The 26,503-nt window shown below is 45.2% G+C and overlaps 1 protein-coding gene across 1 annotated transcript in view; it reads right to left on the bottom strand.

Annotated features, from left to right (window-relative positions):
* The window catches only part of SNX6 (sorting nexin 6), a 470,945-nt gene that overhangs the window by 134,775 nt on the left and 309,667 nt on the right, over positions 1-26,503 (bottom strand). Inside the window, exon 9 of the mRNA XM_069638456.1 lies at positions 13,745-13,820. Within this exon, the coding sequence (XP_069494557.1) occupies positions 13,745-13,820 (76 nt within the window). The remainder of the gene's footprint in view (positions 1-13,744; positions 13,821-26,503) is intronic.

Here is a 26,503-nt window from a genome sequence, read left to right as displayed (position 1 = left end):
CAAAACTCTAAATGATAAACATATATACAATCTCAGTTAGTTAATACAATGCATACATTTCACAATGTATGTGAAAGGAAAAGTAGTTAGGCAATTGTATCAACGGTCCACAGGAATAAAAGCCCTAAACTTTATAAGTCCAATCCCAAATTGAATAGGGCCTCGTGCCCAAAATTTCAAAAAGTACCTTTAGAAGTTGAGAAAAAGTTAGGAAATGTTCCTGTGGGTGTGAAGATTGCACCAGAAGTCTTTCAAAAGAATTTACAAGTAAGTAAAAAGACTTTTCCTAGCCTCTAGAGCAGCTTTTTCAACAAAGATGTTAAAAGGAATGGAATACAAATCAAAGTTCTTCACAAACTTTATAATAGTGGCGATAAGGGCACAGCTAAATATTGGGACTACTCACCGACCTTAGCCCGATTTTTCCAAAAGACTTGGTAGGCCGAATGTGGGTTACTGGAGGTAGGTTTACCCACTGTTGGATTCAGTAGAAGATGCCCAGGAGCTGCGGATACACGCAAGGTTCCGGTCGAGTACAGGAGCTAAATGCAACCCTTTCCAGTGGAGAAATGCAGAGGCAACAATGCAGGACTCTTCAGGAAACTACCAAACGGGGATGGCCGATTCCAGCGACAGTCACCGCACACGGGCGACAGCAGGCATCACACTAGTCCTGAGCAAAGGAAACCTTCCAGAACAGGACCCGACAATGCCGAGACGCTGAAACTTGGAAGGAAGGTGACAGGAGGACTAGCTGGAGACCACCGAAGGTCTGCTCAAAAACGCAGAACAGCGATGCTTCTTGCATGGTAGCCCAAAACGGAGCTGGTCAGTCCATCGGGTAGTCCAGGGACACTTCCAAAGGCTCCAGGATCGTGAGAAGGAGTTGAGACTGGTTGGTCCCATCAGTCCAAAGGGTTGAAGCACCAGAAAGGGACTTCTGAGATCAGGTAGTCCAGTAGGGCTTCAACGGGACAGCAGCAAGAATGGTCGCCAGACCTCTTCAGGATTTGTCCTCGTGTCTTCAGTCGTCTGCAAATACTTTGCTCTTCCACTGATCTGCTGAAAAGGCTGCAGGACTCCTTCCAAGGCTAAAATCAGGTGGGTGATCAAACAGCAGCTTTCTGGGGAAGATGCTCAACCATAAAAGAGAATTGCTGAGCTAAGAAGGCCAAAGAACAAAATGGTCAAAGAACAAGCAAAATATCTCACGGCATGGCCATCCCAGGACCCTAGCCACAGTTTGTAGTCAAAACGCAGTAAACGCGAATGAGCCAACTAAAAATATAGCAACAATTATAAAAATGTAAGTGCTGCCACCAGCTTTTCTTTAGGCACATTTAAAAGTAACCAGAAATCCCTTTGGTGTAAGCCGAGGGCGATACAAAAGTATCCCCATTGCACTACATTGAAACATGCTTTGTGCGATATGAAAATGTTACCCAAACAAATGAGCAAAAGGCCAGGGGATTGAATCGTAAGGCTTTGTTTCTGTGTAAAGAGTCAGGACAAGGCGTAAAACAAAAGCAAAATGTTGGGGGTGGGGGGAAGGGTGCATAGAATATGGAGAACAAGTTGTCAAAAAGAGAAATCTTTCCCAACAGCCAGCCTTCCATAATCTTCTCCAGCAACAGACAAGAATGTGTATTGGGGTCTGGGTGACCCCTCTCCACTTCCTGCCAGCACACACACAAAGTGGAACCATTGCAAGCTTTCTGCAATTAACCTGTGACGGTGCTTGAAAGGAAAAGGGCCCTCCCCCCACCTGGGAAGGAAGGACAAGAAAGGACAGGACACTGAACAGAACTTAAAATGACAAGCGGAGCCATTTTGAGTATATGGTCCCCTATATCACATTCACATTGATCAATGAATAAAAGTAACAACTGCCACCAGCCTATTCAGGGGATGCCTGGAAATTAACAATTTTGTCACTTCCAACTAAGTTAAGTGGATATAAATTGTCCCCACAGCACTCCATTGAGGATGGGTTGTGCTGCAAGGGGTAACAAATACCAGTCACAAAAAGGAGGTGACTATACATGTACTAAAGGCACCCCCCGTGAACCCTAAACGACATTGCAATAGGGACCTTGGGGGTCCATGGCAGCATATTACCTATGGTGGGGGTGCTGCCATAGGAAAGCATGAGGGGTCCAGGAAACCCAAAACCAAAGTGCATGCAGGAGGCGGGTGAGACAAAAAGCGCTCACTCACCTCTGAAGCGAGAAGAATATCCTAGAGAGTCCAGCAGTAGTGCCTGGAGGCTCAGGACAGACAGGGAAAGGTTTGCACCACGTGGAGCCACTATATGCTAGGCAAATGTTGACCACCGGCCTAGACACATGACTAAGAGGAGGTACCATTTCAGGGGCACTCCTTCCTCTGGAGTTATAAGCGCTGTGATAAACCAGTGGATGTCGTTCCTTCTTCCCTAAGGGGAAACCTACCGCATGGGTCCAGGGCAATATGTCCACAGTACAAAAGTCCCCCTGGAGGTGGTGCACAGAGAGAAGATTACATAGGGAGGAAATCCCCTATGGGGTCGGGAACAACTACACTCAGGAAGCATAGTATTTCCCCACCTTGATGCATCCAAACCCTCGTGTAATACCGACCCAATACCACCACGCCCCCTCTATATGCAGAGCAAATGTACTCTGTTGCAATGCCAGTCACTTTAATATACTTGACAAACCTCAAGTAAAACAGAATACTAAGTATCTTGCCTCGGAGTTGAAAACTAGTACTGTAACGAAGGAGAATGGAGAGTGCGAGGATCACTCCGAAGAAACAGACCGAGTGGTCCAGCTTTTCTCGAGATGTCATTCGACCGTATGACTACAGCGGGCCCTCGCAGGAGTTCAAAAGGAACTCTGCTGTGAGACAGAGGGAGAACGATCAACCAAGGAGGAACTTCAGGTCTCCTTCATCCAGTTGATAGATAGAATCCAAAGGGGAAGAAGCCGCGAAGCAAGGTGAACGAGAACCCAAATGCGGTCCAAGCTGGAGGGACCGCTCGGGTTGCTAACGATACTTAACCTCGGGGCACCACATGCTCCATTGAACCGCTTGCAAGGTAGGACACGCTACCGGGCAGAGAGATGCCTGCAGAACTGCTGCAGACACTGCCATTCACCAAGGAGGTGCCGTAGCCTTGAAGAGCGAAGTAGAAGCTGGGGAAACACTGCTATCTAACAAGAGGAAGAAAACAGATATGTAGGTTTGCCAGGAGGAGTTGGAGGTCCGAGGAAGCAAAAGAGGGACTATAGACATTGGAGAAAGAGGGTCTGGGACCCTGATGGGTCATTATGACTCTGGGACCTGCAACCATATAAAATACAAGCGTCTAATGAAAGGCAGGAAAAGAGGGTCTGAGACCCATGTGAAAGAAAGACAGCCCACAAGACGACACTAGCTTGGTAGGAAAGTGAACCAATCTATACTGCACGTTTGGGGATCACACCCATGTGAGAGACTGAAAGGGTCAGGGGCCATGGAACTGGGAAGAGGGAATCTTATTCTATAACAAACTGTATCAACAAGTTGACAAGACAAAGGATTGTGAAGCTAAACAAGATATATCCTTGTGGATTGACCTTGGACATTTGCCTAAGAAGTTAAAAGGGGCTCAAGACCCCAAAAGGAGGGAAACTGAGAACACCACTAGGGGGAAAAGAGCACAACCATAGCCTGTGAATCGTACCGGTTTTTAACATTGTTTATTTCTTCACTTTATATTACCAGAGAGACTGGGAGAACTTCTGTTGAGTGAAAGTACACAGAACACGTGTTACTTGAGAAGAAGAGATCCTTCTTGCACAGTTACTTCAGATTAGTGTTTTGGGCAGAAGTAGGTTTTTGGACATGACGGTGAGACTTTATTCGGACTTCCTGACAATTTCACTAGTTTCCTTTGAAGTAGAGAAAACCCTCTTAGCTTAAGGGAGAAGGGCATTTTTCCAACCGTTCTTTATTTAATAAAAGTTTATATCCAGAAACAAGCCACCATTGTGTCTGAACCTTCCTTCTGCACCCTTACAGCGCCCAAAGCAGGGCACATAAAAACAGACCCACTCTCTGAGTCAGGTTTTGGATTAAGTCCAGCTTGGAGGAAAAACAGGCATGAAAGCCAGCACAATACACGGGGGCTACCCCTCACGATAAAATGGGCTTTCTACCCACCCCCCACGCCAGACTAAGGACAGGAGAGCTCAACCCCTGTGGGTTGGCTCTCCGGTTCGGGTCTGTGATAAAGTTATAGAAAGCAAGGTGTTGAGATTCTTCATTTTTATGCCAAATCTCCTCAACCTGTGAGACCCTCAGCACTTTTTTCTGAACTCTTGGACTCCTGAACGAGGGCAGCCTCCGCCCCGCCCCATCCCCATTCATTTTTTATTTTTTGATCTGACCATGGGAACCTTGTTCATTATGTTTTATGGAGTCTTGCTGTCCTCCATACTCTTTAAAGGCATCTGTGTTTTACTTTTGCAGCACACCGCACCTTTTGTGCAGTGTTGATGGGAGCCCTCTTGGCCATCTGTTAGGTAGGATTTTGTAGAGTCCAAATGGTAAGTGACTTTACAAGACGTATCTGCTTTGTATTAGTGACCCAAATTATAACATAGGCCTGTACTACACAAGTCGGTAGAGTGGCTGAGCAGCCAGGCGCATCTGAGCTGTAGTGCAGTACAATGAAATCAGTAAATACAAGTATTCAAGTAAACACATCCTTACAAGTTGTATTCAATTATGTATTTATATATAGACAAAGCAAATGTATCACTCCAAATATGCAGAAACAAGTTATTCAAGCAGCAATAATGCAGGCGAGTAATTTCTTTTTGTACCAATATTTCCAGCACACGGAGTGACACGAATCAAGGTCAGCAGTAGCACTTATGGTTCACCATACAATATTGAGTTTGGAGGGGAAAAGTGTTGAGCGTAGAATAGAGCACTGTAGCCCTGTAACAATAGTCTTTTCTCCCAGAGGGATGTAGGAAGTCTTTCCCCCAGCAATACGAGTGTCAAACAATTAAAACCTTTATAGGGAACAAGCACTACCAAAGGCTAAAGGGTTCAGAAGGGATGCCTTTAGGGAGCCAGGACAGCCAAAGTCAATAGGACAGCTCTAGTTCTGATGCAATATTCTTAGACAAAGTTAGTTGTACAGTCAATGGTTCTTTGAAGAAAAATCCAGGAGCTCAAGAGAGCCTACTTGAGATGCACAAGCTGTTAATCCTGCACAAGTAAGTAATTCAAAAGGATAGAAAGGAGCATTCCCCAAGATAGGAAGCACTAGATTTGGCTCTAAGTGGTTAAACCCAAAGCCCCACAGTACCCAAGAATTGAGGTGTTCCAGCCGACTTCCTTCTTGATGCAGACCTTTGTTCCTGCACCTTGGTCAAAGTGATGAAAGGAAGCACGTCCGGCAGACCTGAGCGGGAGCACTATCGAGAGGAACTCTGCAGCAATGGATTCCACTCGTTTCATCGGCTAGTTGTGGTTTTGGTGCCCTTTTCTCAGTGCCAAAGAGGAACAAATCTCCCCGGTTGGAACTTCATCAGTACTGAACTCTGGTGAGGGGACTCTGGATGAAGATTTCTTGCTTCCAATGCCTGCGCAGTTTCAGCTGAATTCATCATTCGGAAGACGTCGCACTCGTCGATGGTCCGGTACCCCAAGTATTGGGAAACTGCAGCCCAGGAAGGTCGCAGCAACACAGGTTTTGAGGCTTGCGGGTCCCACCAGCCTAAGGGAGGAAGCCGTCCTTGGCGGAGCTTCCCTGTCAATGGGAAAACACTGTCAGTACAGTTGCAAGGCTTCACTGGTGCTTTTGTGGTCCTGGAAGGTGCTGCTGGTTCTCTCTGCGTCGTGTTCTTCGGATTTGAAGTTCCAGTGGCCGACTTTGCCTGTAGTTCCAAAACCCTCGCCTTATATGCAAAATCACATTCATTCACAGCACTAAGCTGTCAATCACACAGGGGATGTGGGCGGGGGTCGTCCTCTAGGACAGCCACCCGCCCAGTTGGAACTGGTTTCAGCCAGACATGCCTACAAACAAAGGCCAGTGAAGTTTCGGGTTCCTCCCTCACTTTCTGCCTTCTCAGACACACTGGAGCCTGGACGTGCTTCAGGGCCGAAGCCCGACAAAGGCAAAACACACAACGAACTCGAACCTGATCTAAACAGAGTAAAAGCTGAAAGGAACTAACCAAACACGAAACGGTGAAAAAAAGAGTGGGCAATTTTGGTAAAACGGCCACCCTTATGTGTTGTACTGCAGCTGAGAAATCAGCCTGCAGATGCATTGCACAAAGGGTAGTAAAAGGAAACCAATACCACCAGACATTCAAGTTAGTAACAAAAGGTTAGAGAAGTGGGATCAGGAGTTACTATCTAACCCCCCAGCACTCCACATAAGGTGGTGTGTGCTGGACACACAAAGTAAAAAGTGAAGTAAGAAACGTCCTACTATTCTTAGGAACTGTAATTCACACAAGAATATCTATTTAAAATTTGGAGGAGTCCAAACTCAGTGGCACTGCACAGAGGGTGCTGTGTGTCACTATATGAAAAGCAGATGCCTATCAAGTTTAACAGAAGCCATTAAAACATAAGGAACGCAAAATCTTAGTCAGAGGGAAAAGGCATGAGTGGGTGGCAAAAAGGCCCACTCACTCAGGAAGTTAAAATCAAAAAGGCCCCAGATTCCAGCAAAGGGCTGGGGGTCTCAGGTTAAAGGGAATTGGCACAGAAACTGAAAATTCTCCCCAAAACTCGTTCCCCTCATACTAAGAGACAAGAGGACTTAATCCACTCCTGGATTAATCTCTTGTTCTAGTCTTTCATACTTCCTGGAGAGACCCTCAGCATTTTGGCGATTATACCCTGAGCTATGCTCAATGGTAAAATCAAACCCTTGGAGGCTGATAGACCATCTGAGCAGTTTTGGATTTTCCCCCTTCATTTTAAATTAACCAAATCAAGGGTTGGTGGTCTGTTTGAATTAGGAAAGTAGAACCATACAAGTATGACCTAGACTTCTTGAAAGACCACACAGTGGCAAAACATTCACGTTCCATTGTTGCCCACCTTGTTTCTTGGTCTTTCAGTTTTCTACTGATAAAGCAAATCGGGTGTTCCCTGCCTTGCTCGTCCAGTTGGCTCAAGACTGCCCCTATTCCTGTATTTGATGCATCTGTCTGTAAAATAAAGGATTTGGTATAATCAGGAGCTCTTAATACTGGAGCTTTGCCGAGGGCCCTTTTTGATCACTTCAAATGCCTTGGCACACTTCATTCCAACGGACCTTCTTAGGAAATTTTAAGGAAGAGATGACATTCAGGGGGGAAGCTATGGTGCCATAGTTCACAATACAATGTTGGTAGTACCCAGTGAGACCTAGAAAGGCTCTCAATTGGGTCTGAGTAGTGGGGGTGGCTGTTTTCTATATTCTGGCCTGGGTGAGAGATGTATAGAAGGCCAACCTATATTGGGACAGGGATAATTCTGGGAGCTGTAGCCAAACCAGTTCCAGGCAGCAGTAGCGAGTGGTCTAGGCTAAGTCTCAAGAGGTGGTGATCTTGTAAAGGGTCCGCATGCTAGGAGTCACTGATTCACTTAGACAGTATGTATACAAATACAGTTATTTATTTATGGCCAAGCAACACTATGAAAAATGACTACTAACAGGTAGAATTATCACACAACACTAAAATAGAATACACATAGTCACTAGAGAAGGGCATAATATAGATCAAACCCATGTAAAGGAAAAGCCCAGATTAGTTTATGCACTACAGGTCCGCAGAGAATTCACCCTACCTTCAAAAGTCCTTCTCTAAGTTGTCTGTGGCCTTATGCCCAAAAGTTCAGGAAATGTTCCGACAGTTTGTAACGCTGGAAAAAAAATGAAGGTAGGGTCTCTGGGGTCCAGTGAACAATTCCAAGGGTTAGAGGACAAGTTAAACTAGTCAACTAAAGTGTCCCCAACTTTCTGAAGGCTTGCGCACGCAATGGCAAAGCCCAAGTGTTATAAAAGTTTGTAAAAGTTAACAAATTGTTTAAAGGTAGTTTGGGGGCAGGTAAGAACCACTTGAACTCACCCCCTGTACTCTATTCTTCACAGGGCTTGGCAGGTTGATGGAAGGTCCAAGCTTGCTCTTCCCGCCGTCGGCCTCAACCCTTGATTTGCTGGGTTTGCAGGATCTAGCAGATCTCCGGTAGGTGTCTTTGGCTGGTGCAAGGACTCTCAGTGGAAGAATGCAGCAAATCACGATGCAGGACTGTTAGGGAGATTTATAATGTGTATGTTTCATCCCCTCTCCTAGTGAGACCCCCAGCACTTTGCTGGACTTCTGAACCTTTTTCTTTCAATCCTGAATGAGTGAAGCCTTTTTCCACTCATTCATTCTTGTGGGCTCCGATTCTGGAAATCTATTCTTTGTATTCTACCTGTACTATAGAGTCTGTCTGCGCCATAGCTCTTAAAGGCATCTGTATTCTACTTTTGCAGCACACAGCTCCTTATGGGCAGTGTTGCTGGGGACCCCGAGGGTCCCCCTTTGAGATCCCCTTTTCTATATCCTGAAGTGACTACAGTTCTGATCTCTCCCAAAACTCTATAGTCTGAGAGATTGACAAACACCACCTTCAGTAGCGTATCCCCCTTCTCTCAGCTCCTGTGACTTTTAGTCACATAGATAATCACCTAGTTATGGCTGGTGGAAGTGTTCTACCAGTCTATTGTGTATTTTTTTATACCGCAGAGTGAGAGAGAGTGAGAGAGAGTGAGAGAGAGTGAGAGAGAGTGAGAGAGAGTGAGAGAGAGTGAGAGAGAGTGAGAGAGAGTGAGAGAGAGTGAGAGAGAGTGAGAGAGAGTGAGAGAGAGTGAGAGAGTGTGAGAGAGTGAGAGAGAGTGAGAGAGAGTGAGAGAGTGAGAGTGTGCGTGTGTTTTTTTTTGCCTTTGGTGGAAAACTAGTTATCCCTCTCTAGGCTCCAGAGTGTCTGGGGAGGAGTTTTCCGCCCCCCCCGTCCTTCGTTTGCCACAGTGCCTGAATAGGTCCGGCTCCCACAGGGGGTCTGGCTATCCTGTTTGGACAGCCAAACGCCCCTTTCTGTAAAATGCTGAGTGATTGCAGAGGAGTGTGCTGGAACTGTATAAAAGGTGAGGCTTCTGGAGTGAAAAGCAAGTCGACCACTGGAAGCTGAAGTAACCGAAGAAGACTACCAGAGACGCCTGCAGACCCTTTGCAACACCGTGAAGTGACCACTGCTATCCTGACCCAGTTTTCTGTGCGATAGAGGAGCTCCGAAGAGGAAGACTCCTTTCTTTTGGCTCGTGGGAACAACCAGGCACAAGACGAACTTTGAAACAAGTCATCTCCCAAGGTCTTCAGAGTTTCCAGAGCTGCAGAACCCCAATACCAGGCAACCTGCTGCCCATTTCGAGTGCATCATCATGGAAAGGCTGAATCCGTTCAAATCTTTGCTGAACCCGTAATGACACTCCAGAGATCCGATCTAACTCTCCAGAGTGTGGGACTGCAGAAAACAAAGAAGATTGACCGGGCGATTTGTGTCCTTAGTTGGTGCAGCAAAAAAGGCACCAAAACCGCAGAGTGAACCAAGAAGTTGCTGAAAGTCGTGCCACAGTTCCTCCCTCGAGACTGCTGCTGAGAGATCAGTCACCAGACCAAGGAATCCGGAGGTCGGGTCCAGAGCTGCACTGCAACATCGCAGAGCATCCAGCACAAACATTTTCTTCTAAGCGAAGGTACTGTGGGGAAAAAGGTATTGCTTACCTGATTCCAGTAAGTCGCTCCAGAGCGTTGGGAGTCCACGTAGAGGTGTCCAGGGCAACCTCTGATCCAAGAGGTCTTTTTTTTTTAGTTGTTAACTTCCTGCCTCAATAACTCTAGACACTGGCAGAAATCCACAGGAACACTTCGTAATTCGCCGATTGTCAAGAGTTCAAGCACTCTCTGAATTGCCTTTAGATTGCCTTTAGATAGGGTTGCGTTTTTGGACTTAAGACTTACTAGGCGAAGAAACCGTCTCTAGAAACTTGAGCTAAGCTCATGCTAAGCTAACAATTTCCCTCCCTTTAAGAGACTTCACTATATGTGTTTGCAGAGTAAATGGATTACTGTATAAACCTCTGAAAACAGCATGAGTGCGCAATAACTGATAATACGATAAAATTGTCTTTTCCCTTTCTAACTTTGCTGCAAATGTAACCACAAACACAAAGTGAAAGTGCCCTCTGAAGTGTATTATCAAATATTCCTAAGTGTTATAACGTAAACGTCGGAAGTATTTAAAGTGATTCTGGTGTAATTATGATAAATATATATCTTTTATATAATTATATGTCTAAGTGCTTCTTTGCTGTGCCTGTTAAGCTAAGAATCAGAGTACTTACCTACAGCTCACATCTTCCTCTTAAATTAAGCCTAACTGCTCTGCCACTCTACCAAGGTCCTGAGCTAGTACAGCCTGATACTAAGAGTTGGGGATCTACAAACCACTGGGATAGCTTACTTAAGTCTTACTGCCAATAGGACTTTAGGAAAACTCTCCTACAAGGACCCCTCTCAGGACTGTACTCTACTCGGACGTGTGACGCAAAGGGACTCACTTCTCGTGGTCAGACTTTCCCTCCTATCTCGGGTCCCCTTGATGCTAGGACTCCAGAATTTCGCGGAGGTAAGTCTTGTAAGACACGTGGAGGATCGCCCAAGTTCCAGGCCTCAAATTGGAATGGCAGAGTCTGCAGCACAGTAGCCCAAACTCAGAGCTGGTCAGCCACAGGGCGGTCCCGGGGCACTTCCAAGGGCTCTTCTTCGCAGGGTACCGAGCAGACATCAGGAATGGATGTTCCCTCCACTCCAAGGGTTGCAGCTCCCTCGCAGGACTGCTGGAGAAAGACAGCAAGATGGGGCACTTCCAGGACAGCAGCAGAGTTTGGTCATCAGGGCTCCTGTAGACGGGTCACCGGTCTCCTCACCGGTCTCGCAGCTGGACAGAAGTCTTGTCTCCTTCAGGTTTCTCCAGGATCTCTCTAGAGTGGTGCAGGGGTCCTCTTCTTATCCCAGAAGCCAAGTAAGAGCAGAAACTTCCAAAAGCAGAATTAGCCCCCACACACACCACAGCAGTGGTCCAATCTGGACCACTGGCGGTTAACACTCATGCATATCACTCAGGCATCACTCAGTCTGTGGCTTTGGACCAGGCAGTTCCAGCCCACATCCTGCCAGCAAACAAACATAGCCCTCCAGTAACCCGACAAAAGCCTTGGCTTTCCCGGGGACTGGTAGTCCATATAATGATTTTTCTGGCCTCACTGGCCAGGAAGGCGGCTAGTAGACAAGATGGCCGGAGGAGAAGCAAAAAACCTCATGGCATGGGCATGATTGGTTACTAGCCACTGTTAAGGAAGATTTTCATAGTAATGATAAATCTTCCTAACCTGTCAACTGCAGAACTTTTTGCTTTACATGTGGATTATTTTTCCTTACACCAGAATCTTACTCTTTATACGTGTCGTTTTTTAGACTCTCCATAGTATCTTTTAAAAGTTATCCTCTGACAACTTTTTGCCAATAGTGCCTGTTGTTGCTAGGTTGCCTAAGGGGCTCCCCTTTTAACTTTCTTTAGCTAACCGTGAGAGAACTACAGTTCAAAAGGGTAGAAAGGATCCTTGGACCCCTTCTACATTTTATTTGGTAAAACACCAGCACACCCCACCTTATGTGGAGTGTTGAAGAGATACAGAGTATCCCCTTTCACAGTAAAACTAAATTCTGTTACAGGAACAAGCTTACCTTTAATGGCTGGTGGCAGTGATACCTTTTACTAATTCGGTGCACCTTTACCGCGGGCTGTGTTCACAGCTGCAGTAAAGGCACCCAAGGGTGCTCATTTTACCAAAATGGCTGTTGTCTTGTTTTTTCGCCATTTTAGTGTTTCTTGTCCTTCCTTCTTCCTTCTCCTGACATCCAGGGTGGGAAATTCCTTTGTGTGATTTTTTATCTTTGCCGGGAGTCCTGTGGACTCCCCGCCCAGGCTCGTGTCTGAAGGCAGGAAGCGAGGGAGGAGTCCAAAACTCCACAGCCCTTTGTCTTCCTCCTAATGAGGTGCTGGCTGTACTGATTGGACAACCAGACCGCCCCTTGACGTAAAATGCAGGAAGAGAATGCAGAAGTTGTGTTGCAGTTCCTGTTAAATACTCAGAACCTGAAATGAAGAGGATGAAGGAAAAGTGGGTGACATGATTTCCAGCGACCGGAGAGCCTGCTCTGTAACTGGAGCCTGCTGTAGCCCTTCCTTCCAATCGACCTGGTGACTCCAAAAATGCCGACCCCAACCCAGAGCCTAGACTAAAGAAGACCTTCATTGAGAGCCATCCCACGCCGTGCTGCGACCTTGCAGGGCTGCAATACCCTGGGACCTCGAGCCATTGTGCGGTGCACGGTCTTCCGAATCTCAGTGAATTTTTGTTGGCATCCCATTGGATCTTCAGAGGCATGATTCCAGTCCGAAAAGTCCCCTCACCAAAGTGCTGGACCTTTGTAACGACGAGAATCTGACTGGCGATATTCTGTCTTCTTCTATGCTCCTGAAAAAGGCGCCAAATCCACAGAGCCACATCCGGTCGCAAGGAAAACCTTGCCTAGAGCCTTCCCCGTTGATCCCTGCTGCAAATTCCCTTCCAAGGTCCTGTTTTCACCACAACAAGGAATCCACCGTTCATTTGTATCAACAATGTGCGAGAGGGTTAGAAATATCATGATCGTTGTGTGGTGTCTGGGGTCCGGATAATCACTAAGTACATGCAATGTTTTTATTCCCTTATCAATGTATATGTTCAGTCCCCATCAATAGCAAATTAACTTACATGTTAGTGACTGGGGATGGATTGGGTCTTAACTGAGCACTATTTCTTTATCAATAAACTGTTTCCAACATATGTAACATGTACCCAAGATACTTATTTTGCCCAGATGGAGATTACGTGTGACTATTAAAGCGCATATTATTTCAGTATGCCAGTGATGTGAGTTTTCTTTTATTTGTATATCTGGACTAACTGCCCTTTACTAGCAGCCTTCCGTACTCCGAGTTTAGCCGGTGTGCAGCACCATTCCTATCTCAGAGTACTTTGGCTACCACTTCAGTTGGATTTGTTGCTTTGCCGCTAGGTTAGATGGTTGCACATCCCTCACAAAAGGGCTGTGCAGAAAGCTCCCCAACATCCACCATAAATATGGGTCTACCCTTCAACACCTTGCCGGATCTGTCCCAATAACCGGGGGATGGGGCAGGCCTAGCTTGATTTTCAGATTATTCGTTCCCTCTCAGCAGTGCTCAGGAACAGCCTGTGCCAAAGGGGCAGCACATTACCAGACTTCTACTTCTTCCTCAGCCAGTAGGAGAAATCATCCATGTTACTTCAGCTGACTTACTCTCTCTCTTTCCTTGTTCATGGGGGGGATTGAGGGGAAGACTTAAGCTTAAAAGAAAAATCCCACGTTGCGAAGAGTTCCAGGATTTCACAGGAGTGTTTCTAGCAAGTCAAGAATACGGAAGCCCTGTGTGTTTTGAGGGGGGATTTGTACAAACCAAGTCACTATTCCCTTTGTGTTACTTTACTAAGCTCTTCCAGAGTTTAGCCTGTAGTAATTTTAACTCAGCACTACTGCTGATCATAGTTATTAATAATGATGGAAAGTCTTACTTGCATATATCAGTTGCGTCCTGTGTGCCCATGGTGTATAATGAAGATCCCGCTCTGTTGTAGTCATCTGCAACACCTGTTAAACAGAACATTAAAACACAATGAAACTTCACGTGTGCAAAACAAGTCCAATAACTTAGGCGATATACACCAAGAAGGGAGGGGGGGGGTCTTTACCAACCAGTAAGGGCCCTTGGCTGTATGCCATTACCAACCTGTAATGCCTACTCCGAGGTCTATACTGTTATTATCCGGCAGGCAAGTGAGCGGGGTGCAAACCGTTTGGTTTTTTTTAGAAGGGAATCCGTCTGTGCATTTTGCACCCGCCAAATTTCTTTAAAAATAAATTAGAAAAAAGAAAACTACAAAATTAGCAGCCATGAACATCAAAAAGGTGCTCCAGGAGACTAGGCTAATAGCAGCAGCTGAGTGAGAGAATGAGGTGGGAGCAAGGGACTAGAGGGGCTGAGTGTGTGGGGGCAGCAGGGTCCAGTGATCTGGGCCGGCATGAAGTAAGTACAATGGCAGCCTGTGGGACATGGCCCTTGGGCTTGCAGGTTTTAACATGTAGTGAAGCCGAAATTATCAGCCACTTCATTGCAGGTTATTAAGACCCCGGGGTGAGGTGGCCGCCAGTAAGAGCAATTGTAAAAAAAAATGTAAAAAGCATGACACAATGAAATCACACAAAGAAAGAAGCATTGTTCTGTACCTAAACCACCAAAGGTAGTCATTGGACTGGAAGGCTTGTACACACCACAATACTCTGCTCCATCTCAGGAGAGGCTCCAGAAAGGGTTGATATTTTCAAAACGTCCTTTTCAAAGGGAGTGACTAGATTTTGCGTAGAATGTTCTAATGCACCTCACTTCACTGTTAGGAGGCATGTTCAAAACAACCACTGCTGCCGAGGATGTGCAAGTGCTTTTCAAGCTTCGTATACAAACTCTCACTGCGTAGCTGCCAAAGCAGCCTTTGCACCACCCTCTGTTCAGGATACTACAGCCACTAATCCTTATGGTGGGCTAACACCTGGTAGCAAGTCAGAAACTGTACAATTAGTCCACACACCTCTCGAAAATGCACCTTCCATACCGATGTGCTCAAAGATATACATTTATTTAAATCAAACATAACTATCAGATCAAAATACGTGCTTTGCATAACACACAATATTAAAAGATACCAAGGGTCTCATCACAAGTGGCAGTGATTCCATTGTTTTTCCCACATCGCCAAATTATAGGTTTTGGTTGATCCCCCATGGAGCCCTACAGACCCCAAAAATGGGTAATTACCCGCCCTACCACAACTTGTGAGCCCGTGGTAAACTCCATGAGACCAAGTGGTGATAAAGGTAATTTAGTTTGGCAGCAATTGAGTCGGATTTAACACAGAATCACCACCAAACTCGCAATGAGGTCCCATGTATATTATAAAAACAGTGATGCCCATTATAAAGGACTCTTTACTCAAACGTCCATATGTGGGCCCACGGCCAGAGGTAGGCCCCCCCAACATAAAATAACGACGTGAGGAGACTAAGGGAATCACAAAAAATAATATTCAGGTACTTCCGTACAGAGTCCTGAAGGCACAAGCCAGCCATGGTACATGTGGCAGGCCCAAGACCTGGTGGTCAGTGCATAACACAGATTATGTAATAAAAAGGGGTCTCGACAGTGAGGAAAAGTATGCTGACAATCCCTAAGACGACAAAGGATAATCCATATTATTTTGGACTTCCCGGGGCAGTCTATTACCACAAATGCACAGGACAGTACACCAAAGCCATAGAGGATAGCAAACGATTTTGCATCAAATGTAAAGGCTTTGAAAAAAAAGAAAACATTTTAGAAACCGTTACCTTGCTCATGTATTTCAGGAAACATTTACAGAGCTGCCAAAGTCAGTCAAAATCTATAAAATACATACCCATTCAGAAAATACAGAGAAGGACTTAAAAAAATCAAAACCAAGTACTAAAATTATACTTGGCCCAGAGATTACCGAAGTGATGTGGGATCCAGGAAAAAAGTCCAGGTAGGTACCCCAAATCAATTTTACTGAGTTACAGAGTAGGTTAATTTTCCATTGTAATGATTGGGAAAGGAGTACATGGGCCTCTGGTTCTCTTGTGGCTTTGTTCCTGCAACTTGGAAGTGGCAGGTCTGCCAGCCTACTGAAGTTGTTTCTCTGTGCGTCTCACTGTTTTTGCCATTTTCTATAACCCTCACTTGGTGGTGCTTGTTAAGTGCAGTGGCTTGGGCATAGCCCAGTTTGGGTTTCTGCTTTTGGAAGTCCAGTTTGGCTTCTTGAAGACTCCTGCTGGCTCGCCACATTTGCTGGGTCAAGCCTTTAAGTCAGGAACCATCGTCGGGCCGTTTACCACTGCCTCCCGAAGTTTCCTGTCAGGATCATCGGCTTGGTTGTGAGTTATAGCTGGTGAGAAGGGTGCCGAGACATCACCACTCCGCCATTTCTTTTGCTTCGGACGTTGGTGTGTACATCCAGCCATTGACCAGTCCTGCAATCGTTTTTGCTGTTGTGCAGCCTTCATCTTTTGTCCACCATGCCACCGGGGCAGTTTTCATGGGTTACCACATCTTCCTGGATTCTTCCTAGCTGAGTTTTCCATTTATGGTTCGAAGGCAGATGCCGTGGGAAAATCCTTTGTTCCTTTCCTGGGTCACTTGGATTGCCGCTGACTCAAAGTGCAAATTCCTGAGAAAGAAAACCTGGAAACCGCAACTGTGGAAAGGAGCCATACACATACCAGGTTGTTTCATGTTCCGGAGACTGGACAGCTGGAGGACTTACTCCACCCAGCAACATGAGTCACCAGGGCAGGAGACCAGCACACAATGGCAGCCAGTCAAGTCGTGGAGGTTTCAGTTGATCGTCCCTTGAAGATGGACAGCAGAAAGTGATTGCACGATTTCCAGAGAGACCTCATGCACAAAGATGGAGGACCCCCAGCAGTAGTAGATTTGTTGTCTTCTTCCAACATCACCTCCAGGGTGGTCTGCAGCAGCAAAAGGCAGCCGAAAACCTTCACTTGAAGACTATGGGTTGCCAGCCTGTCCCTGCCAGGCGAGGAAGGCAGCACCTTTGAAGGGAAGCAGCAATGGCTTTGAACAGGAGATTCCTTCTGCATGCAGATAATCCAAGAATTCCTCTGGATGCCTCTTAACAGCAGCAGGATGAGATCAAGACAGTTAACGAGGTAAGTGTTTGGGGTCCTCACTTTTATACACACTGAAACCTACATAGGAGCAGGCAGGGTTCTCCCTGTCCTCCAATCACACACTGTGTACCCCTATAGCATTTGGGACTGCTTTGCTATCAGTGTAAAACACCCCACATTCAAACATTCCCAGGCAAACCACCCACCAGATAGCCAAGATAGGGTTTCAGCCAGGAACACACATACACAGTGTATAACAGAACATACTGGTCATGGGCTACTGTGCTGACCAGACTGGGGATGCACATAGTCCATCCCCAAATGTGGCCACATCCGGTCTCCAGTTCAAAGGCTGCACTGGAAAGGCAGACGTCCCTCAAGACTTCAAGGAGAAACTGGTGGGGATAAAACACAATTTTGTCCCATTCACAGGGTTATTAAACACCCAAGAGGTAAGCTGGCTGGGCAGTCATTTTCCACAATGGGTTAAAAGAACCCATCTGCCCTTTGACTCCGCCCCCCCACACCCTCCATCTGGGTGAGAAAGGTCACCCAACGACATTTAGGGGGCACTTCCTTAGGGGCTCCCCAAGGAGCAGCTTAGAAAATGCATGCATTAAAAAATATGAGTGAGTGTGGTGTTTCCCAGTGAGACTGGGGATTAAGTCACATTGGGGCTAAAAATATCAAGGACTCCAAAAAGGAAAACAATAGCAGTAGTCCAATTGGGTCTCCAGCTTTAACCTGGTTTAAGAACTAGCAAACAATAGATTTCGGACGGACGGGCGCACACACACACCCCACCCCATCCCCAATTCCCATTTGAATCAAAGGGTGTCTGATTGGGTGAGATATATTCAGACTCCCAAGGGGGATAAAATCAGACCCCCTCCCCTCTTCTTACCGACTCTCCTGGTCTTCTTTTGGAACTCTGAAACTGGACTGATGCAAGGTGTGCTGCTCAGGGAATGACCGAAGCTCTGAACCAGCATCCTCTGACACGGCAAAGGTTTCCTTCTTCAGACGTCCAGAAAGATTACACTGTGGCCCTTCTTTCCCCATGTCTGGTGGGGACAGCCGGATAACTGTTCCTGCTCGAAGGCCTTATTGCCAGATGTTACGGACTATGCCTGAATCAGCTGACCCAGAAGCAGAGTACCCCTTCCCAGTGACGACTCACTCTCCATGCAGAACTGACCAAGAGTCTTCATCTTCGGAGATCAGGAAAGCACACTGGTTCCATATCCCCAACTGGGCAGCTCCAGGGTCCTGTGTTGCCTCCGAGCCTGCAACCATAATGCCAACCTCTCCAAGTCCATCTGTGGCAGACTCATCTGCAGTGTGAACTTTCTTTTTTAAATGTGCTATTCATTGGACACTCTCCACGCCTACCCACATCGTCAAAGGTTGTACTCTGTGCCCGAGAATGTCATGGGAACCCTGCAACAATGACAACCACAGACTCCCCTTTACGCTCCTCTGCCTGCAACTCTTGACTTCCAAATCAACAAATACTCCTTCACAAGAGTCTTGGGATCCCTCAAAGAACGGTGCGTCATAGCTGAATGATGTGCACAGCAAACATCTAGAAACCGCCTGCTGCATAACTGCTTTTTCAGTCCCAGTATATGGCTCTCCTGATTTAAGTGCTGCTGGTGATCCTTTCCTTCGTGTAGTTAATCCGTGGACGAATTATTCTTCACCAAGAGTCCGTGGGCTCCGTCCAACAAAACCCCAGAAACTTCAGTTTGGTGCACATTTGCACAAAGGTAACTCTTCCCTGCCAAAGACTGCCATGCATCCGCACTACTTGCTGGCCTACATAAGAAAACAATGTTTTTTTTAAAAAAAAAATTTGGTTGGTTCAAAATATTGATCCTTTCAAACATACATTGTTAAAAATAAAGATAGGACACATCCAATCAATTACATCTATACAAATAAAAAGAAAATCCATCATTAACATAACACAAAACCAATTATACACAATTTACAACATATGTAAACAGCAATTTCACACACTCTTAGAAGTGACAATATTTCTCAGATTAAGTTACTTGCTTATTTCTTTTCAGTTTCAAATAGCACATTGAGAAATTGAATAGTTGCAATTCGAACAGATAAGTTGGTATTAGTGAATAACCATTGCCATGTTCGAGTCTGCTCCATAGGAAGTTGTGACGCAGTGACTACCAACATTTTCTTTTCGCATAACTAAATTTGGACATTCCATTAGACAATGTTACAATGTTTAATTCTGTGAATATATACTACACCATCTACAAAAGCTCTGATCTTCTGGTATGAGTTTCCTTCTTGCCAATATTGCCCTTGTGTGCCATAGATTAAATCTAAAGCATAGATATTGGCTTCGCATATGCCGAGAGGGGAATTTCTGCAGATAATCAGCCATGGTGCCTAATTTTTTGTGGCCAAATAGATTGATGTCAAAATCTTTCGCTAGGGAGCATTCATCAATTGTCATAATCCAGTCCATTTGAAAAAGTTTGGTTTTTGCTCTGGAAGGGTTATGTAATAACATATCTAGTGGGATGTTAGCATCTGCAAGAATGTTTGTGTTTTGAATCCATCTGGTGGAAAATACGTCATTTGTTGAAGCTAAATGACGAGCTAACATTTCTACTACATTTGTTGAAGTGAGATTTAACAGACATTTTCTAAGTAGCACACATCTTTTCCATTGATCTTGTGAATGCAAAGATGGTAAGCCCAATGCAAACCGAAGCATCACTCGCGACGTACACATGGGAAGACATAGGGTTTTTTTCTCTCCAAAATTTGTATTGGATTGTATCCCAGAATTTATGGTGTTTGGGTAGTGAGGTTCCACACCATACGTGAGGATGGGGATCACTTTCTGCTTGTAAAATCGGAGGATATGTGTATAAGAGAATTTTGCAAATTTGTATGTTCACAACTTTGCTCGAGTAATTAACGGGTTTAGTTTCTGTTGAATTTCATTCCCACTATCGGTATTTCTTAGTGAATTTGTAATTGATACTCCTAAATACTTATACATTTTAACTTTTTCGATTCCTAAGTGCGATTGAAGAGATTGAGCCTTTGACTTTGATTTACGCTTGCAAACCAAAACTTTGGATGTATCAGTATTAATAATCAGATTGTTCTTTAGTGCGTCAGCATTTAGTGTATTCAACATGTTCTGCAGACCACTAGGTGTTTGAGAAAGACAATCTTGTAAACCGCTTTCCTGTAAGGACCCTTATTGAACTCTTCTTGAAACCATTTCTACTCACCAGATACATTGTGGTATGTTGTTTTTCAAAGTTCTTACCTTTAAGTGGTGGGATTATTTTTTGCCTTTTTGTACATATAAAGATTATATTTTTATAAAAATGTAACATTGACATTCACTCATTGCGCATAAATGAAGTGTGTACTGTACCTGTTGGACAACCCCACTCATTGCCTAAGAGTTAGGCCTGGGCTGCTCGGTCACAACGACCGACCACTTTGAGAGCCTTGTGAGCTTGAGCACTGCAGCACCTTAGTTAGGAAGGCACACCTAAAGACCCTGCACAAAGGACTTAATGGAAAACAAGTGGTGGCAGTAGTGAGATACTGGTTTCGGGACACAGTGAATACAAATAAGTAAATCCTCATGAGAGACTTGCATACAAGGTGATACAAAAAGAGATTTGCCTACTTTGAAAGTATTACTATACAAAACAGATGTCTGCGCTGGCGTGATATATTCCCTTTTGATTGCATATACCCATATTGATCAGTCTTTATATATAATAAATTACTATTTTATAACTGACAGTGTGGACATTACTTATGGTTCTTCTAAGGCCTGGGTCCACACGTCTGCAAGTAAAGCCTAGACTGCTCAGTCATGTTACCAGTTGGAGAGTCTGGCCTAGATTAATGTGCGCGGACCACTCTGCAACCTTAGGGGATTCATCTTGAAATCTCTCCAGGTATAACCCTCCTAACAGTCAGCCAATGACAGACCCCCAAGCAAAAAAAGCATTATGGGAGGGTTCCTCCCAGAAAAGGAATGAATCCACACTATCCTAGAAAGCATTTACATACGCTAGTCAAAAGGTGTTTCAGTCCAAAGTCGTGGTTGTTAGGGAGAATTCTCATAAATGTGCCAATTCCCTTCACCTTGGAGACCCCCCCAGCAACTTTGCTGGATTTTGAGGACTTGATTTTTTTAACCTTGAGAGAGTGAGCCTTTTTCCCACCCTCTCATATATTTTGATGTGTGTTTTACTCTTGTGTTCTTTGACTATGGAGTTTTAGACAACTCCATAGGCATCATCTTTTCATGTGCGTCTCACAGCACCCTCAGTGCAGTGACACAGGGAAGCCTTTCAGGCTGTCCCAAGGTTTAGATACCTTCTCTGGGATAAACTACTGTTTCTCAGAGAAAGTAAAGTTAAATTGACTTTACTAGTCTTTTTACATTCCTAGACCCAGCACACCCTATCTTACAATAGAGTGCTGGAGGGGTTACCTAGTATCCCCTTTGTCTAGAAACTCGTGTAGCAGTCCAATGCTACCTTTTCCTATCGAAATGGCTGGTGGCAGGGGTCTTACAACGAACTAGCATGATTTTTCCCCGACAGCGAACACCGGTAGCATTAAATCACGGGAGCCATGTTTTTCAAAATGGTGTCTGAGCCTCCTTTGTTTAAAAGGGTCCCGGTCTCCTTTTTTCGCCATTTGTTTTTGGAAAGGTCCTCCTAGAGTTTGTCTCTGTGCGCCAAACTAGGTTTGGTCCCTTTGTTCCTACGCCTTTGGCCGGCTTCAGGACTGAAGAACGCCTCTGGCGCCTGAGTGTCTGGTGTGGGCAGAAAGTGAGGGAGGTGCCCGAAAATCCCTGCGCTTAGTCTCCTAGGAGACTCAAATGCACTCTGGTGTGATTGGCTGGCTGTCTGGCGAGGACAGACAACCTGCTGGGAGAGTGGCAGCTAAGCTGGAATGAATGTAAGAAAACTGTTTAAAAGGCAAGTCTACCACTGGAACAAAGAACCGAAGACGAGCTGGAAGAGGTCGGCTGCTGCAACTCCTGGACTGTTGGTTTGCCCGTTGAAGCCGTGCTGCAGGTCCGAATCGCCAAGTTCATCTCGACAGGGAAGCCCTTCAAGGACTTCTTCCTTTGAGTTGGTGGGACCAATCAACTCGTAAGCAACCTAGATACCATTCTCGGAGTTGGTTGTATTTTCCTCAGAGTGCTGCAGGAAACCGAAAAGCCAGGGAGGAGGACACCAGTTTGTGTGCTTGATGACAGCTACCAGAATCGAAGATTTGACAGTTTGCCAGCTTTATGACCAGTCCCCGTGCAGTGCAGGATTCCCCGACGTCCTCCCTCTTGTCCCCACGACTGAGGGTCAGGAACAGCGAGATCTGCAGGAACAGAAGTCCTCAGCTGCATCTTTTTCTTCAAAATAAGGTACTGTGAAAACCCGACCGAGAGAACTTCCCTCTCACTGCGAGAGTATGTGAAACTTTCGTAACTTGCAGGCCTAGTCGGCTTGTGACGCGACACATGAATCTTTCTTCTATGAACTACTTCTGAGAACCGTGGCAAAGACTTTTCCGTTTAACTACCAGTACCGTTTTTACTTATACAAGACTCTAACCCATTGACTTTGGCCTACCTATTGAATTGGAACAACTCCTCTGGTGAACTCAAACTATTTGCACTGTAAGAATAATTCTACTCTTTCTTTTAACTTCTGCCTTTTTGCTCCTACTTCAAATGCTCTGAATGCCATTGTGCTCCTCCTTCAAAGTAGTTTAAATGCCTCAGAAACGGATAGTGTGAAGTATTATAGTATATTTTTGTGCGATATAGATTGCCTCCTTTTGGTGAATGTTTTCTAACTGACTGTGTAATAAATTAATAAGCGTTTTACCAAGAAACATTGAGTATAAGAGTCCATTTGAATACTTGTGATTGTAGACCTCTGTGCAACCTCATTACAAGCTCACATTCCCTCTTGAGATAAGCCTGGCTGCTCAGCTCGCTACCAAAAACTATGTGGTACAAACGTATACCAAAGGTTGGTTTTGCTTACACCTGTAGTTTTAGTTGTATGTAGTGGTCCCATATGGTACTGCATGCAAACTTTGCCTAACACTGGTGTACAGGTATTCGTGGCTAAAGATGGCTACTTCAACTTACGCACACCAAGGACAAAGAATAGTCATGCGATTCCTCAAGTCTTTGGGTCAAACAAAGCCCCTCCAATTTGGTGAAATGGAGGAGGGGGGCAAAAAGGACCTGGCCAGGTAAAAGGGTTCCCATCACATGTAACAATTCACAGGCCAAAAAGTTATCATTTGTCTAGCACCATGAATAACAGAGGTTATTCTATAGTACCCCTGCCTTGGGACTCAAAAGGATTCTTCAAAGCAGAGCACAAACGCAAAGCCACACTCTCACTAATCTTTGAATTAGGCCTAGACTTTGAATTAGGCCTGACCGGAATAAAAGCAAAGTCTCAACCCCAGAAAAGCTGCAAAAAGCACAAGGTGCTGCCACATGTGGTAAAAAGCGGGCTTTCTGCCCAACACCAAGTATTCCACTACCACAGGGATTTTGTTGGTTCCTAAAAAGTAAGCTCCAAGAATGTTTAACAACCCAGTGAGCACACATCTTTCCCAAGTGTTTTTTACAGAATCCAAACAGCCAGGAACTTTAACCTGGATGAACAATGACGACCGAAAAGAAGAACAATCACCCTTCCTACGTGTGGGATCATCAAGCACGAAACAGAGGCAAGGAAGACTCCAAAAAGGTGCCAGACAATAGCAAAGTCGATTCTGGTGGCTCAAAGTAAAAGGGTGCCCAGCCCCAGATAATGATTCCACAATAGGGACTATGGCAGGGGCGACCGAGGATATTCCTGAAGAGCAGATGAGGTGGGGCGTTGACCCTTGCAGGGGGCCAACACTGAAGGGCAGTAAAGTGGTTTGGAGTAGATCCCAGCACAGAAGGCTTGACCCAGTGCACAAAAGAAACCATCAGAACAGACACAGCCCAGGAAGGAACATAAGCAGCTCAAACAAATCTCAACCAGAGATTAGCTCAAGACACAGGGTTAAGCCAATATTGCCAGATTTGATCCTTAAAATGCAGTATCAGGTGGAACACGTTGGGGGGAGTCCAGCAGATGGGAGCCGAGTGTATGCGGCTCTCACACTCACACAGAGGCTGGCCTAAATCAACCCACCAATCACAAGATTGGGCTAAAAACAAATGGTTAGATGAACAAAGTGGTTGGCCCCTAAATCCACCACCCATCACAGAGTACCTCCACAGGATAAGGTACCGGCTGCCCAGGGGCAGGAACTGGTATACAACTGTCCAAACCAGTACAGAGGGTGCATGGCTGGGCTCGCAAAGAGCCAATGTGTGCACAAAGGCCATTTTAGGCCTCCCTCGTGGTTCTTCCAAAGAAAAAAGGCTGTAAAACAAAATGCCACAGTGAAGTAACTAAAGTGCAACTGCCACCAATCTACTCCCCAAGAGGCAGCCCAATAGCATACATCTTAAGTATGGTAAAAGGAGTTGTAATAGCAGGAGGACTTCAGAAGCAGTATTTGGGCTAAATTAACAGGGGGCTACCAATGCAGTAAAATAGCCAGCAGCACTGGTGATTCCAAAACTAAAGTACAGCTGCCACCAGTCAACTTCCTAAAACCCATGTAGGGCGATAGTAAAGCCAACTAGTTTATTTCAAAATGTACAAAAAAATAATCACCCACATTAAAAAAAAACTTGAATAAAACCGAATTTGCTCTAATTTTCATAGGAGTCAATAAAAGTCTTTCCAAGCACCAAAATCATGAGACAATACGATGTAAAAGGACCAAAAGTGAGTCAACTGCAGCAGACTAAGGTGGCGCATGTTTCTCAGAATTTCAGAACACTTAAAGAACAGAAAACGCATAGTACCCGGTGCGCTGCAAAAACATAGAAAGCCATTTACCTATTGGTGGGACATTTGCGAGCCTTACCTTTTGGTAATCCGGTTGCGCTGCATCCCTCGCCTTTCTTCGGTGTTTCTTTTCTTCAGGCCGCTATGGAAAGGGAGAAGTCCTGTTCCATTCCATGGCGGCCATTTGTTTACTTTATTTTACATTTAAGTCATTGGGCGCCATAGAAATGGAAAAGTCCCTTCTCCCGTTCCATGGCAGCTATGTTCTGTGTTTACCATGGCTGTCACGGAAAGGGAGAACAGAGCATGTTTCCCTGACCGCAGTGGCCATTTCTTTGGTTTTTTTCAGGCTGCGCGATGCGTCTTGCAAAAAAAAAGAAAAAAAATAAATAACACAATTAGTACCCAAGTCTAAAGGGACCAGGGTACTAATGGCAATAAGCCCCAAGTCGGTGGGCCACTACTCCGGTAATGTCCGGTAATGCCCCAGGGGCCTCCGATAACTATGGGCCCGGGGCACTAGCCGACACAGTAATGGGCAGCCGACTGGCTCATTTCCTTTACCAGAAACTTCTTTGATCAGCACTTGGATTCCAAGGTGAGAACATTTACTGCTAATGGAAGCTGATCACACACAGGTAATCAGTTTCCTCGCACTGGGATAAGATACGCATACAAGATAAAATCTATAATTAAAATATTATAAAATAACATGCGCAAAGGGTAAGGAAGCTTTCACCAAGAACCTTGATCACTTATGTGCAAGGGAATCAGTATATTGGAGCCACTTTGATCTCTTCACCAATCAAGAGATCAAAGTTCCTTGTCAATCGTGTGCACCAAAACATACCTTTCATCTTAAACTGATGGGTACCAATTTGAAGTTGCAAGCTATCTGCTAGCCATGAAAAATCACTCACAACCTCAATTCTACACACATGCACAGCACACCATTTTCACAGAGTCAATCACTAGCCAATAGCTAGTGCACAATTTGAGCCCCGTTAAACCACAACTTCAAAAGGAGCCTGCTAAAGCTCATCTATTAAGGGCTGGGTTTTCGTTTCATAATGTTTTTTCTGCAACAGGGGATTCACCAAGCACGGAGCGCAACAATGTTAGTGCCACTCTTTCTATCTTTATTGGGGAGATAAGTGCAAGAAGCAGGGAGAAGAATTATTTGAACTAGAAAAAGAATTATCTGAGAACGCAACTATACAAGACACCAAGAAAAAACTGGAAAAATTGGAGGAGGAAGTTGCGAAATTCAAACTTATCACGATCGAAAGAAAGGTACAGAAACATATTACACAGATTTACAACAACAAAACTACAATAGACGCAATAGAGTTGCGACTTTCTTGGGAAGCTCTGCATCATCAAGCAGCAGCGATCCAAGTACCTCAGGAGGAAGCAACACAGCGCTCCCACCCACAACATCCTTTTTTTTAGCGGGGCGGACAACGGGGGCACCCGAAAAGGAGACCACCACAAACAGGCCAACACATGAGAACCCGCCAGTGTTACTCGAACCAACAATGAACCACCATATTCCCATTTTCAACCTGTCCTTTAGAACCATCACTCAACCAGAGAGAAGATGTCTAGAAAGAAGTCTATCCTTTGTACCCT

The sequence above is a fragment of the Ambystoma mexicanum genome, chromosome 14 (assembly GCF_040938575.1).
Source record: "Ambystoma mexicanum isolate Mex_15411 chromosome 14, UKY_AmexF1_1, whole genome shotgun sequence".
In the NCBI taxonomy this organism is placed as follows: Eukaryota; Metazoa; Chordata; class Amphibia; order Caudata; family Ambystomatidae; genus Ambystoma; species Ambystoma mexicanum.
This window is presented reverse-complemented; position numbering and strand designations above follow the sequence as displayed.